The sequence below is a fragment of the Peromyscus maniculatus genome, chromosome 1, assembly GCF_049852395.1.
Source record: "Peromyscus maniculatus bairdii isolate BWxNUB_F1_BW_parent chromosome 1, HU_Pman_BW_mat_3.1, whole genome shotgun sequence".
NCBI lineage: Eukaryota > Metazoa > Chordata > Mammalia > Rodentia > Cricetidae > Peromyscus > Peromyscus maniculatus.
This window is the reverse complement of record NC_134852.1, coordinates 110,606,772-110,622,436: the sequence shown is the minus strand read 5'-3', so window position 1 is coordinate 110,622,436 and position 15,665 is coordinate 110,606,772. Positions and strand designations below refer to the sequence as shown.

Here is a 15,665-nt window from a genome sequence, read left to right as displayed (position 1 = left end):
AGTTAGACCCCAGCCTTTCACCACAGACCAAGGGAATTCAGAATGAAACTAAGACCCAGATGTAACAACCTAAACTAGAAGACTCTTGAGAGGGTGAAAACCAACAACAAATGACTTAGAAATTTAGCTTTATAACAACTTCTCTGTTACTTCATTTATCACACTATAATGTAGTGGACTGCAGCACTCAATACAAATACTGTGGAGTGTGGTTTGTAAGTCATAATAGAGGGGCTCAGGAGGTGGCTCAGTGGTTAAGATCACTGACTGCTCTTCCAGAGGACCCAGGTTAGATGCATGCACTTGACAGCTCACAACCATTTGTAACTCTAGTCCCAGGGGATCCAACACCCTCTTCTGGCCTACATGGGCACCAGGTGTGCATGTGTTAACACAGATATACATGCAGGCAAAACACCCACACACATAAAGTAGGTAAAACAAAAATTGTAAAGTTATCATTCATAAGATAAAAATCATGTGTTCTGGAAGACTCTTAAGTCATTGGGACTTGAGTGTTTAGAAACTCAAATGTAATGGGGTTAAGCAAGAGACTACACTTAATTTTGACTCCCTAAATAAAAACACAGAACATTGTGGTGCATCTTCCTAAGTGCTTCCATTTTTCATTTCATGGTTGCCTTAGACTGCTTGAGAAGAGGTTTGGGTCTAAGAGGAAGAACAGGTTTTATTTGTGAGGGAATTGCATGCTGTACACACCCTTCTGAGGGAATGTCCTCTCTACTTCCCCAGGCAGGGGCTGGAGACAAGTGTCTTGTCTTTCTCTGGCATTTGGTTAATAAGTAACCCGTTTTCTATTATAGCTACTAACGGGAATTGTCTTTCTTGGTGAGTGGCTTAGAATGGTAAAAGAGATTGTGGTCTTTTCTACACTCAGTATGGACTAATTGTAACTATGTCTTCTTTTTTCAGGAAGCTAAACAGCAAGGTGCAGCGGAGTCAGAGCTGCAGCGACACAGTTCAGGACAGAGTGAAGAGCAGGCTCAGAGCAGCTCCGCCCAGCAGAGCCAAGGTACACCTCAGGCTCAGGTTGCCGCTGGGCTCTCTGCCTCTGTCTCCCCTCAGCCCACACAAGGCAGGTTATATTAGTACACAGAGAAAGAATCCTACAGACAGATAGGAAGCTTCCAATTAGTAGACAGATGGGAATATTAAGCCATTATAGACTCCTTTTTAAAGGTCTCCGTGAGCCCCATCTCCATGAAATTTTCATGTTGCTAACTCCTTCAGGGGTGTGTGTGTGTGTGTGTTTAAGGCTGGAATTTCCCCAGTTTCAGGTGCACATTACCCTTCCTCCCTTCCTTCCCTGTCCTCCCTCCACCCAAAGGACTTATGTAGAAACAAATACATGCATGAGACGCCTGGAGGGCTGGCTCAGCAATTGAGAACACCAGTTCTTGCTGAGAACCAGACCCATATCAGGCCGCTGCTTCCCATAATTCTTGCTCCAGGGGATTCAACATGCTCTCTGGCCTCTTGGGACACCTGCACATACATGTGCATACATATACACAAGTTTTAAAAAATGAAAAATAAACAGTACAAAAAGTGAAGAAAAATACACACACACAATCTTTTATATTTCTTTCAGGTCACAACTATAACTCCAGGCTCCACCCCCATTATTGGTGTTCTCTTGTCTACTCAGAACAACCGCTGCCTCTCGGCCCCTGACTTAACCATAGAAAAGCGCCTGCCCTTCAGCTCCCTTTCGTCCTTGGCTTCTTTGCATAAGCCAGAGCGCTCTATCAGCCCTGAAAGCAACGACAGCATCTCTGAAGAACTCAACCACTTCAAGCCCATTGTCTGCTCGCCATGCACCCCTCCCAAGAGACTCCCTGATGGCCGAGTGCTAAGTCCACTCATCATCAAGTCAACACCTCGAAACCTGAACAGAAGCCTGCAGAAGCAGACTTCCTACGAGGCTAGTCCACGGATCCTCAAAAAGTGGGAACAGATCTTCCAGGAGCGGCAGATCAAGAAGACGCTTTCTAAAGCTACTCTCACCTCCCTGGCCCCTGAAGGAGGGGAGGAGGTGCCAGGCTCGGAAGCCGTCCATTCCAGCAAGGAGAGGCCGCCTCTGGCTTTAAGTACCAGACTGTCCAGGGCCCAGATGCTCTCAGAGTGTGCTGGGCCCACCTCCACTGCCCTCGAGTATTTACCTCCTGTTAACCAGACAAAAGTAGATCAGGACTGTGTTAGAAAAAGGAGCCATGACGTCCTGCTGGAGACCTGCCATTCCTCAGAGTACAGAGGAGTAGCCAGTGGGCCTTCTTTGGAAGGGGAGCAGTTTGAGGAGTCAAGGTCCACCCTAGATGCCACATTAGACAAAACTTGCATAAGCACAGTCATGAAGACCTCGGCAGTTAATTCAGTGCTACCTAAAAGTGATGTTTTGGGTGGGGTCTTTAAAACAAAGAAACAGCTGAAGACACTCAGTCATTTTGATCTGGCTAATGGCATTCTGATTGACAGCCTAGGAGAGGAGCCAATTCCTCCCCTGCGTAGGGGCCGGAAAAGGCGCTGTAAGACCAAGCACTTGGAACAAAATGGTGTTAAGAAACTGCGACCACCCAGCAGTGACATGGGCCTGGCCCCCAAAGAGCCAGGGCTGCGTGAGGTGGGGCAGAAATGGCAGCAGCAGGAGGGAGAGGACCAGCCGATGGCTCTGCAGTCACAGCGCATATTTGACAGTGAGAGGCGGACTGTGAGCCGGCGGAAAGGCAACGTGGATCAGTATCTCTTACGGTCCAGCAGCCTGGCTGGAGCCAAGTAGCACTTACTGTACAGTGTGGTGTTACTGCTTTTCAGAGGTCCTTGGCCTCAGTCATTTATCCAAAAGAGCTAGCTGAATGTTCTCACTTTGAGTTTCTTTCAATGGCAAAACACTGTCTAATATGATTCTGAGGCTTCAGAGCCTTGGTAATCAAAGCCAAGGGTCTGCATATTTGGCTCTCTAGGATCTGGGCCATACTCCTCACCCCCTGAGTGAGCCAACTCTGAAGGCTTCTGGGCCCAAATCTGGCAGCAGCCACTTGGAATGAGATTGGGATTGGCCTCATTCATGAACATGGTGGCCAGAGTTAGAGATGGCAGGGAGACAGTACCTTCTCACACTCATAAGAACCCTGGCTTCTTACAACAGAGCAGTGTTTAAGTCAGCCTTGCAGTAGACATGCACTCTTCAGAGACAAACAGTGCAGTGCTGTGGAAGACCTGAGGTAAACAAGGGATCATGTTCGTCTTTGTCACCCCTGTGTAGCTCTACACACCTAAGTCAGTTGAGCTTAGAACTTTGGCGTCTCCAGAAGCTAATTTACATTCTCTGTTTAAATTATGACATTTGATTGATGCTGTGTGATTGACACTTGCTCTTCCTGACTTGTAAGTGGTGTCAGCTGGATGATGAAGCTGCAGTGCAGATGTTCAGGCTCTCTCAACTGCCAAGTGGTGTAGTCCAGGCTGACCACTGTGTCTCCTGGCCACAAGTCCCATGGATTCTCCACAATCACGGGGTGCCCAAAGGAAATACAACCCAAGGGCATGCCACGGCTACCTAGGGAGACTGGCTAGGCACTGAGTGTGACAGTGTGAAGCCCACCTAGAAGCAATTAACATTGCTGAGATTGTAACATTGCTGAGATATAAATCGTAGAACTGCAGTGAACTCACCTACCCCATTTACAGGCTCCTGTTTTCCCAGGAGTCCTAGCCTGTGAGATAACGGTGAGGTTTCCCTACTATTTTCCACTTGGCAATGGCTACCTGCAATTTTGGTCTAAAAATCATGAAAAACTTGCCCCAAAGTCAGGCAAAGATAATGCTGAGACTCCATATTGAGGAAACAAGGTATCTAGCTGGATGCAGCTGGTAAATGTAGTCCCATGGACCTTTGGGGTTTATTTTTCTTAGCAGATGACACTGTGTGTCTTTTGCATCCCTGGTGGTGCTTGGTGCTTCTGCCCTTCTGGGCTCAATGAAAATAGGGATTATGATATGATTTTAGGGACTCTCAGGTGGGCTGGCATTCCCTGTGTCTGTATGAGCTGTTACCATAGTCATTTGACTGGCATTCTAACAAACCCTCCAGAGCTTCTGTACCCCTTGAAAGGTCCCAGCAGGAGAGTGCATAGTTCTCCAGTGAAGTTGCCTCTGATCAGAGTGTTTCTAAAACAGTCAGTCTAGAAATAGCTAGAGCTACAGTCAGCAGCTGAGGGTAGTTACCTGTAGTGCTGTTTCCTGGGGGCAGATGTCAGTCTTTTGGGATTCTAGAAGGGAGAACCTCAGATTTGGAATTAACCCAAAGTTGGTTGAAGCTTCTAGGAAGGTGGGAAGGAGCATGTGGAGTCCCAAGCAAGGTGTCCCTTAAAGCAGACAGAGTTACTTTCTCTGCAGCTCGGAGCTGACTCTTCCCGGGGATGCTGGATGTGTGTGGCCATCACCAAGATAGGTGGCTTCAGAGGCTGCTCTGATGGGGAGCCTGTGTGAGTCCTGGGGTGTGGGTGTATGTTTTACAGACATGCAACAGTCTCATTCCTGTATATTCATGCCACTTTACTTCTTGTCCTAGGCAACTTAAGGCTTTAGGGGCTGCTAAAGGCATGTTAATGTCCCAAAAAGGAGAACTGGCCCTGGTCTGCAGATACGAGGAGATTCCATTAGAGAAAACGTTGAAATGCCTGCCACTTCATATATTCCCTTTATGATCTTAGTAATTACTGTTGGAGGGCTAGTCTTCCTGGGTAGTAGCAAAGACACTTATTTTTCCACATGCCACCCTTTTATATGTCGCTAATCAGTAGAAAAACACTTTCAGTTGGAATTAATTTTGGGTTTTGGTGAAAAGATAAAATATTTTTACTAGATGAGAAATATATATTTTAAATATCCCCTTGCCCCTAGTTACTACCCTGGTTTGAGAGTGTGCGCAGTGGTGGTGACAGGTGTGGGCTGCAGGTGCAGCTGCTGCTGAGCGAGTGTTGCAGACTCTGGGCCCGCTGTGGCTGTCCCTGCCCCCCAGTGAGACTCAGCTGTGCTGCAGTGTGGGTCCCCGTGCTTCCTGCTGAGCAGTGCTCCTCCAAGAGGAGGCAGCGAGTTTCCCGTGAGGAGGAAAGGCCTTCTTTTAGTCCACTCAGCTTCGAAGATGGAAAACTACTAACATGCAGGATGCTCTCTCGTTTAGTCGTTGAAACCTGAACACTGTTTCTGAAAATCCCCATCGCAGCTACAGTTGTTGACATGGATTCCTGACGAGTAGAGACAAATAGAATGGTTGGTGAGCTAGACGAAAGAGATTTCACAAAATCAATACTGCCCACAAGTCACTGCAGTTCTGCCCACCCTACACATTGCCCGTGTTCCGCCATGCCCTTGTGTGTAAGCATTCTGCTTGTTTCCCTTTCTTATTAAAGAGGAAATGAGGAGGAACAGGACGGTGCGTCTTGCCATTCCTCAGGAGGGCTTGACAGCTCTCCGGAGAGGTAACCCTGCGGCTGACTGTACCTGTTGGAAGAAGTCATCTGGATGGATTGTCGTCAAGTCAGGGATTGCTCAGCCAGCAACTGACTTCTGTCCCTTAGTTACCTTTAAAAAAAAAAAGTTAAGTCTGGCTGAGGCTTGTCCAGGAATCCTTTCTTAATTGGCCTCATTTATTAAAAGAAACAAACCAAAAAACCCAAAACATTTTTTGTATGGAGGATGTACTGGTCATAAATGTCTTTTTTTTTCTTCAGTTGTTTTTTTAAGGTAAGATGCCCCTCAGAGAGTAAAGCTATTTAATTAATTATTGTCTGGTTACAAACTAGCCACTGACTAAATGGGAAGCTGCTGACTAAAGGCTTTGTTCATTCAGTAGGCACTTTTGAGTCTTAGACCACCCCAGTGTGCTGGACCACAAGCTAGACCCTGTTGTTGGGGGGCCTGTCTCGTGCAGTGTGTGTGGACATATGTTCGGCTAGAGGGTGCGTTAATATCTTTGGAAGGCCATTTAATCTATAGCAATGCTCTTCAATGGTCCTGCTCAGGAGATCGAGCACTCAGCCTGTCACCGGTAACATTTTCCATATCTCATCAGTATTTATGAGTTTGATTAACTCTGCTTCTTCCATTTCCTAAGTAACTTTTCCAGGGAAGAATGGATTTTCTCCTGCAGTGATTATAGAACAGTTGCTCTGTTCAGAAGCTGCATTTACTCAAGTTCTAAGAAATGAGGCAGGTCTGGGTCACTGATCGGGCCGGAGAAGCCCACTCTTCACTTGAGGGGCCTCCTAATGCATTCCCCAAGCTGACCTCTCACCAGAACTGGCAGTGACCTGGGGTTTCTTCTTCCTAACTTGTCACTGAAGTGGAGAGCCATCAGGAGAGGGTAGAGGCTAGCTTATCATCATGGGATGTTAAAGCTGGACCAGCCCTAGCCCCTCTTGAAATGAAGATCCACTGTTCTGGTTTCTGCTGTTATTCTCTAGGGCTGAATAATAATGAGTTATACAATTTGTGAATGAAGGGGACACCCGAGTGACAGAGGTTTGAGAATGGCTTTTTCTTTTGTTTCTTTCAGTGAAGATGTACCTATATTCCCCCGAATACACCCATACTAAATAGGGTACTTAATAGGGAAAACCCTGTAGTGTGAGCTAAGTAATGAGTGGAATTTTGTTGTAGTTATTTTAATCATAGCCTTTGCTGTTTCTTTCAAAATCGACCTCCTTAGGGTCTTAAATCTTTCTTAGCCAGCCCTTTCCTCATCTACCAGAGAATGCTCCTTAGATTTAGCCTTTAGAAAGAAGGGAGCTGGTTAAAGTTCTTATGAGCCGGTAGGGCAGGGAGCAGATTTTGAGGACAAGGCTGCTGCACAGATTCTCTTTGATGACCCAGCAATGCTCCTTTGCCTGTGGTTAGTCTGCAGCATTCTGGACTGTTCTGCAGAAGAGATGTGGATACACAGAGGTTACCAATTTAGTCAAAGGGGCTGGTGGAAGAAGCACCAAGCCCACGTGAACAGACTGCTCTGTGTCTCGCCAGTGTTTCTTCTGAGGGGAAAGTGTACTTTTGTGTTTCCTAAGTTTGTTCCCAGGAATGTGTGAGTGCTGACCTTAGGCTCTGAACAGGCCCCTCCCTTTCTGGTGTAGCAAAGTCATGCTAAGGTCAGCTTGCTGTCTCGTTCCTACGCTGAGTGTGAGCACAGACAGTGCAGGCTTGGGTGTCAGGCTGTGCAGGGCGGAGCTTCCTCCTGGTGCCAGACTCCTGTAGCAGCAGTCACTTCTCCCTGGCTGGCACTTGCCCTCCAAGCTGTGCCCCCAGTGCAGCCTGGCAGGTCCCAGTTTGCATCAGACATGACCATGAGCCCGAAGCCTCCAGCAAAGCAAGATAACAGATACTATGCAAGACAGGAAGTGACTAGTTGAAATGCCAACTAGTGGGTGTCCCCCCCTTTCTTTTTGCACCTGATACACTGTTTACTCTTAACTGTACAAATATAGTTGTATTAAGAGCCAAGAGCCGAACCTTTCCACTAGAAATATAAATTGGTTGTCTGTTTGGTTTTAGGCAACCTGCTATAGCTCCTTGTGGTCTAGTGGTTGTGACTTACTCAACCTGTTTACATTAGGATCGGAGAAGGGGCCTTGCATCCTGGTGGACTGCCACTGCTGTCTGTACCCCCTTGACTCATAAAGAGCCTTTTGGCAGAGGACTTGGGACAAGGTATGCCCTGTCAAGGGATGCTTTTACCACAGTGAAATGGTGTGGAATCAAGTGGGATGATGTGTGATTAAAACAGTACCAAAGTGCATTCTTCAATGTGTGTATGTGCCTGTTCCAGGCGAGGCCCAAGTTGAAAATGCAGTAAAGCAGACTCATGAAAGCAAACAGTCTACTTCTGGTTAGTCTCTAGAGTGCTGCGTCTGACAGTGTGAACTAAGCTTAAGGCAGGTGTTTGTTTGGGTGCTGTCCTGGGCCGGGGAGGTACCTGGGATGGAAAGCCTTACCTGGGCATTCAGAAAGAGTGGGAAGGCACTGGGGTGGGATCTCCACAGGGAACAAGTCTACCAATTTATATGTTCTAATGGTTGGTATTTACAGTTTCCTGACCTCTTGAGACCATTGTAACTTCTCTGAAGACCCAAGTTTGAGTAAAGAATGACTGGGAGATGCCACTGTCCTTGCATCTTACAGCTGGACTTAGAAATATGATTGTTAAAAATGCTCTTCTTTGGAACCATTGCTCAGAAAGTCATAAAAAAAAAAAAAGAAAAAAAGAAAAAACCTCTGACATGAGTTTTTCACAGAACATGGAACAAATGTTAACCTGTTTCTCTTAAACTCAGAAAGCGACCCTGGAAGACTCTGCCAGCGCATGCGGGATCTCTGAAGTCACTTTACACAAGGCCTTCAAGGGAGAGTGCTTAAAGTGAACATGCAGCCAGGTGGAGTCTTGAAAACAGCACTCGGCACTTGGTCCCTAGCGTAGCAAGGCGCGGTACACTACACATTCCCTTGTAACTAGGAATGCTGGGCTTCCTTTACAGATAGGAACTCCAGCCCTGGCTGCACCTCCAGAGCCTAGGTGCTGGGCCCTCTGACTCCAGGGCTGCTGGTTGCCTCTGCTGCTGCTGTGGCCTCAGCTAACTTCACAGTGCAAAGCTCTACCACTGGCCTTGGCCAACAGTGTGGTTCCAGTTGCTGTCTGGACTGGAACTGGTGGGGCCAGTGACCAGGCTGTCTTCCCACTTTACCTACTGTCCTGTGGAATTCTGAGTTAATTCCAGATGTGAGCACAGTTTGCTCTTCCATCTCTCGGTTCTCCCAAAGCCTCACCAACTTCCAGATTGCTCCTCATTAGTGTCTCGGGTGACTAGCCAGCTCAGTTTGGGAAGATTGAAGGACACGTAAACTGAAGCGGAAAGTTAAGAGTGATCCCAGCATCGAGTGTATGGAGGCAGGAGGATCAGGAGTTCAGGGTCATCCTTGGCTATATAGTTTGAGGCTACCCTGGGCTACATGAAACCCTGTCAGAAAATACAAGGGTGTGTGTGTGGGGGGAGATGAAAAACATGAGTTGCCAGTCATCAAGTCTTACTAGAATAGTAGCAGAGTTGGGGTACTACATGGTGGCTTCCAGCTTGGGGTTCAGTTGCAACACTTTGTTACATGTTTGGAAAAAGGCTCATGCTGGACTCTGTAAACAGCTTCTGGGGTAAGAAGCCAAAGGAATTTAGAAAGTTAAGAAACTTAGTAAGGAGAGACAACCAGCTTGTTCACCTGAGAGAAAGTGGTGCTTTGCCCAGACAAGTGTGCCCTCTTTGGAATGCCCTCACACTGGTTAAGGGGCTGCCATGGGGGTACAAAGGGCAGAGCTGGAACTGAGGGACTTAGGCAGATAGGCTACACAGTCCATTCTAACATAACCATCAAAACTGCCCACAAAGGGGCTTCCTCTGAGTCAGTTCCATTACTGGGGTGACTACAAGAAGCTAGGTTGGAACAGTGTGTGTGTGTGTGTGTGTGTGTGTGTGTGTGTGTGTGTGTGTGTGTGTGTGTGTGTGTGTAGGTAGGTAGGTCCATTCTTGAGAATATGTGGCAGGAACACATCTGGCTGAAGGGAGCACTCTCGGGGGTTCTCCAGAAGTGGAACCTGGTGGGTTGACAGTGTGACTGTCAGGGTGGCTTTTCCTAACAATAAAGGAAAGATGGATGCTTTGGAACTCCTATAAATCCAATCTAGCAAGTCAACCACAAATGCTCCGAATGTGGCTGCTGCTGTAGGTCACTGCATCACCTGTATCTGTCAGGCGTCTAAATGGGCTAACTATACTCTTGTCACTTGGTGTGGCCTGTGTAGTGATGGTACATGCATGTGTATGTCTGAGTATGATCACAGCTTCATGTAAGCGCTTAACTGGCTATTTACATGAGTCTGTGAAGTTGAGTTCAATAATATGCAAATGGTTGGAGTTTGGATTTGGGGAGGCTGCCTTGCTGAGGATCAAGAAGCATACTTAGACCCTAGGGACTGCAGGTCTGCTGCCCAGATCTGAAGTTGCCATCCCCAGGGGAGAAGTCTTAGGTCCCACACAGCATAGCCCCGGTGGACTCCTCCAGATCCTTCTGGGGTAGGTGCTGCCTACTGGGCACACACCAAGAATGCAGCAGCCCCAGTCTGCCTTGGCCAGAATGTTGCTTTATTATGAACCGGGGTGCCCGCCCAGCCCCGATGTTTGTGTTCTTGCCTTCAGCCTGTGTCCTGGATTATAGGTCCCTGGGAAACTAGCCCCTCCCCTCATCTACCAGCCATATCTCAAAAGGGACCGACCATTCCATCTTCTGTCACCCTCACAGTGGAAAACGTTCCTTCCAGGAAATCTGTCTCCCCAGCCTCTGGCCCTCTGCTTTGCTACCCTGCCTCTTGCTGGCTGCAGCGCACTTCTGAGTTTTCTATGCTACTCCTCTGTCTCAGCTGTCATGAGCTACTCGGGTGGGTTTCTCCTAGCCCTCTTGGGATGCAGGAATCATTGGAGATTTTTTTCCTCAGTGACACCACCACTGTGGCCCTGGCCTGGCTTCCAAGAAGAATGCTTGGCACCCACAGTATTGCTCTATGCACCAGTCTTTATTGCTGCTGGGCCAGCCACCAGGTGCAGCCTGGCCGGGCTCGGAGGCGAGGTCCTGCCGAGCTCCACATGCTGAGCACGAAGCGAGATGGAGCCCAAGCCCCCTCTGTTCAGGGCTGGGCACGGTCCAGGGCACATAGCCCCTGGGGAGGGCGGTGCGTAGCTCTACTCTTTCGAGTCGCTGGCCGTGGTGTCCTGGCAGAACTCGTCCATGAACTCGAGGAAGCGGCCCAACTTGGGCTGGCCCGCGCTCAGCGCGCGGCGGGTGGGCGGCCTGGGCGGCGGGCTGGCCGTGAACACAGTCCGCAGCGAGCTGCGCACCAGCTGCCTGTAGCGCGCACGGAACTCCTTGAGCAGCCTCTTGGCCTCCCGGTACTGCTTCTGGTTCACCAGGCGCTGCTGGGCACGCCGCTGCAGCACGGCGCCTGCAGGGACGAGATGGGACAGCGCCAGGCTCGCCCGGTTCCCCAGGCCCAGAGATGCACAAAGCATATTGGTGGGTGGAAGCAGTCCAGCCCCGACAGTGGGAAGTCATACCTCAGTTCAAACTCCGAAGGTGCCTGGTGACAGGGGAGCCTCCTGCCTGCCCGCCCGCCCACCGGCACACACCCACACCGTAGATGGCTCAGAAATCCCCACATCCCCAGCGCTCCCTGCTTTCCGTGCTCCCTTCTAGGTTCGCACCAGTCCTCCCCGCTGACACCTGCCCTGGTAGGACAGTGGCACCATACCCAGTGGAGCTTCAGTGACGTTCCGAGGGTCCCGCATGCGAATGAGGATGTCATCCAGCAGCTGCGCTCGGGTCTTCCGTGGGGGTGGAATTGGTATCCTCCCAGCCTGGCACAAGGTAGAGAGGTCTGTCACTTCATGCACTCATTGCCACAGGCAGTAGGGAGTGCTGGGAACCAGGCCTCAGGGTCCCAAGGTCCTGCAGAGACCTCAGAACTCAGGAGCAGTCAGTGGCTGAGGTGCTTACCCGCTTCTCCTTGGGGACGTAGGGTTTCTGGAAAGTGTCCAGCCTGGGCTTGGAGGAACGACAGATGAGCGGCTGCTTCAGCATGCGATGCAGGGCCTGTGCATTCTTCTGGATGCCTAGCAGAGAAGGCAGCAGCAACAGGTGTAATCCCTGACCCCGCTTAGTGCTGGGAAAAGGACTGCGGAGCCCAAGAAAGTCATTCCCAGAGCTCCCTCATCGGCTCCCCCCAATGCTTCACCATTCATTGAGTGAAATGTCCGCCTGAGCTCAGAGCCTGATGTGGGGTCACGTGACAGGGTGACTCCCGGGAGACCGGCTCCAGGCTCTTTTGGAGGCACAGATACTGTTGGCACATCAGAGTAAATAGAATCATAGCCGAGAGGGCACTGCCTCTGCTCCCCCAAACCAAGTGGTGGTGGGGGGTGGGATGGTCTACTGGGCCTCTACAGAGGCTGACAGAGCTCAGGAACCTGGCTTTGTTTGGTCATTAACCCTTCTCTGTGAGCAATTTCCCACGGTGGGCAACTGGGCTAATGTAGCCGGTCTTTGAAAAACCATGACCCCAAAGCACTGAAGGTTCAGTGAAGTGTAGCGACGCTGCCGTGCCCTAAGAAGCCCCTGACAGACATCCAGATGGAGGGCAGCACCGACCCTGGCCTGGCCTGGCCCGCTCTGGGCTGAGGGGCGCCCCCGGCGCTGACATACCCTTGGGCTCCACGAAGGCTGGGTCAGGCTTGGCTGTGAGCAGTTCCTCATAACCATAGTACTTGTTGTGCACAGAGGCAGACGGGTGCTTCCTCCGCGTCCTCTTGGCCTCTCTGGGTGCAGTTAATGGCCTCTTTGGGTCACTCTCCTTCGCCTCTAACTTTTCCTTGTGGACGGTGGAGGGTGGCAGCTCATTCACCTGTGCCGGGAAGAAAACACGTTCCCTGGCGGATCCCAGCATGGGCTCTGCACAGCCTGCAGTGTTGGGCCCTGATACAGGGAGAACTGAGGCGTGGGGGAGGCTGACCACAGGTGATGTGTGCCAACAGGAGAAGGAAGCCATGGCCAACCGGCGCAACCTCAGAGGAGTTCCCAAGCCAGCCAGAAAACTCCACAGGAAGTGGTTCCTTAGTCTGGGCCCAGGCTTGGAGAACCGGGAGAGCTGTTCCCAGACAAAGCGGATAGAGGCCTGGACTGCAGGCCGTGACAAAGGCTGGCAGCAGGGGCAGCCGAGAAACAGCATGGCACACTCCAAGAGTGATGTAACACAGGTGAAGGACCTTCACATGCCATGCTGAGGATGCTTGTCTTGTATTCTTTATTCTTGCTTTGAGGTAAACCAGGTACACTTTGGCCTACCCAAATGGTTTTTATACAATACAGGAAGCCCTATCCCATGCTGGGATGTTCTGGGGGACCCTGCCAACTCTTCTAGCCTTATGGAGGTTGAACAGCCCTTATATGAAATGCCTGGGGGAAGGATGTTTATGTTTTAGAATATTTACATGACAAGATAAGATGCTTGGCATGGGACCCATATCTACATGTAAAATTTGTTTATGTTTTATGTATATTTTATATACATAGCCCTAAGGTAATTTCATATATCAAGTGATTTTATGCGTGAAACAAAATTTCATGATACGAAATTTTCCTCTTGTGAACATGTTGGCACTTAAAAAATTTTCAGAATTCAGAGCATTTAGGATTTGATTCATTCATATTGGGAATGTTCAATCTGTATTTCCTTTCTGAACACTAGTGGTTCTCAACTTTCCTAATGCTGCAACCCTTTAATACGGTTCCTTGTGTTGTGGTGACCCCCAAGCATAAAATGATTTTTGTAGCTACTTTGTAACTGATTTTGCTACTGTATGAATTATAATGTAAATATCTGTGTTTTCTGATGGTCTTAGGTGACCTCTGTGAAAAGGTTGCTCAACTACAAAGGGGTTATGACCCACAAGTTGAGAACCCCTGCTCTACCCCCTACTGCATTGATACTGGATATCCATGGTTCCTAAACCTTGTCTGAATTGCTCCTCCTGCACCACACTTCTTGTTCTCTCTGCCAGTATCTCCACCTTGCTAAGGTCCCCATGGCCTGAGAAGCACAGCGCTCATCCTGGTTTGGACAGAGGCATCCCTCCTCAGGGCTGGTCCCTGGGCTCCCCCAGTCTCAGCACAGACGGCCAGTGCTGTTCCTGTCAGCATTCCCATTAGACCATAAGCACCCCGGAGGTGGAACCTGTAGCTACGCCATCTTGGTTGCCAGGACCCAGGGCAGCCTGAGAAGTGAGATAACTCTTAGCAAAGGCAGCAGTGACAGCCCTCTGCAAACTGGCCAGCACCACATCCCAGGGAGATCCGAGATGCTGGCTGTGCCGCTGGACTGCTAGATCCTGGGTCGCCCTGATCAGGGGTCCCTGAGAGCTGCACGGCCTTCGGGTTTCCCTGCCCGTCCTGGGCAGTCCAAGGCAGTGCCAGGAGCTCAGAGCAGGGACCTGAGGACACTGCAGCCAGGGGTGGAGGCCCCTGGGGAAAGGTACCTGGGTCAGGAAGATGGACTCCGTACTCTTGGCATCTTCATCTGATGGGTGCTCTGGGCTCAAGAGGGCAGCCGCACGGCTCGGGTGGGACCCCGGCTCACTGTGCACAGTGGAGTCGGAGCAGATGGGAGGCATCGGCACAAAGGTCCGGTGAGTCAGGGGAGTGCCTTCTGAGGCCTCTGTGGCCAGCAGCGCCTCATGAGAGGTGTTTTCGGGAGAGGGCAGCGCTTCAGCGCCTGGCTCTGGCTCCAGCATGAGACCTGAGGGAGGCTTGTCCGGGGTCAAGCTCATGTGGTGGGGGACCAGAGAATGCCTTGACACCTTGGGGACGTGAGTTTTCACCTGCAGAAGAGAAAGGCTGGGTTAGATGGGATCCATAGCTAGGAGGGGTCCTGGGCCCCACCAGTCTCAGATGGCTGCATAGAGGGCCGTGTGCAGTCTGGGCAGGCAGGAAGGCCGTCACATGTGCCCTGCACAGAGGACAGCTTCCCTCTATCCACCACGGTGGCTCTCACCTTCCTCAGGGATTCCTAAAGGGGATGGTGGTGGCCCTGCCAAGTTTTCCTGAGCCAAGTTTCTCAGGAGCTGTGGAGCTACCTAACTGGCAGGGCCCTCACCATCTTTCCTGCACTGTCTCCTGGGGGGGGGTAGGGGGGGGGTGACAGCGAGGAGGCGGGGCTGGTGTGCCCTCTTGTCAAGGTTTACAGACTGACTAGAGTAGAAAGACCCTGGACCGCACTTGGGAGCATGCGCTCTGAGACACAGCTGGATCCCTGGAAGCTGCTTCCCTGTGAACAGGGCAGACGGCCCTGCCCAGCCTGTGCCTGGATCCACCATCTGAGGAGTGGGAAGGACCACTCCTTTCTAAAGTAAGTTTCATTTTAAGAATTTTTTTTTTTTTTGATAAGTGAGGAGTCCATGTTTTGAATGGCAGCCTGAAGGGGATGGATCCGGAACCCATGTCACAGGGGAAAGGCAGCTTTGACCCACCAGGAGCCCTTGCCAGCATGGCAGGGGCAGCGTCTCCCTCCATCTGCCTGTGGGTGGGAGATGGGGGGCCACTGGAGAAAGACTTCCTCAAGCGTACTCTACTTTCCTAGTCCCTTCCCACAGGTGAACTGACAGTCTTCACCCCTGCCTCACTGGTGGCCCGATGTCCTGTCCATGCCTGAACAGGGCCTGTAGCCTTTGTTCAGGGAGTTGAGGAGGAAAAGGAATGACCTACGTGGGTAGCTCCACCTCTCAGCACACTGCAGACAGACTGCTATCCCAGCCGGCTTTAGGCCCACGCCATGTTCTGGGGTCAGGTGGTGTGTGTGCCTAGATGTACCCTAGTGCTCTGTTTCTCACCAGCTGGTACTGTGTTTATTAAGACCTCAATTACTCAGACCCTTGAACAGGAGGAGGGGTGAGGGCACCCTGAACCCAACACTGACTTGTACTTGGTGAGCCGAGCCTGTTTTCTTGGGAGAAGAGTGAGGGCAGAGGTGTGAGTGCTCCGTGGAGGACCCGCCATGGACCACTTAG

At 50.5% G+C, this 15,665-nt stretch overlaps 2 protein-coding genes across 4 annotated transcripts in view; one reads left to right on the top strand and one right to left on the bottom strand.

Moving 5' to 3' along the window:
• The window catches only part of Rnf169 (ring finger protein 169), a 63,307-nt gene extending 55,420 nt beyond the window's left edge, over nt 1-7,887 (top strand). For both annotated transcript variants that reach the window (XM_076548179.1, XM_076548170.1), the window contains exons 5-6: nt 934-1,033; nt 1,613-7,887. In XM_076548179.1, coding sequence (XP_076404294.1) covers nt 934-1,033; nt 1,613-2,797 — 1,285 coding nt within the window. In that variant the 3' untranslated portion in view covers nt 2,798-7,887. The remainder of the gene's footprint in view (nt 1-933; nt 1,034-1,612) is intronic.
• A 2,721-nt stretch (nt 7,888-10,608) lies between these two features.
• Nucleotides 10,609-15,665, bottom strand: part of Xrra1 (X-ray radiation resistance associated 1) — a 75,521-nt gene continuing 70,464 nt past the window's right edge. For both annotated transcript variants that reach the window (XM_006982155.4, XM_042279776.2), the window contains 5 exons: nt 14,139-14,480; nt 12,310-12,508; nt 11,605-11,720; nt 11,360-11,465; nt 10,609-11,053 (listed from right to left, as the gene is read on the bottom strand). In XM_006982155.4, coding sequence (XP_006982217.1) covers nt 10,794-11,053; nt 11,360-11,465; nt 11,605-11,720; nt 12,310-12,508; nt 14,139-14,480 — 1,023 coding nt within the window. In that variant the 3' untranslated portion in view covers nt 10,609-10,793. The remainder of the gene's footprint in view (nt 11,054-11,359; nt 11,466-11,604; nt 11,721-12,309; nt 12,509-14,138; nt 14,481-15,665) is intronic.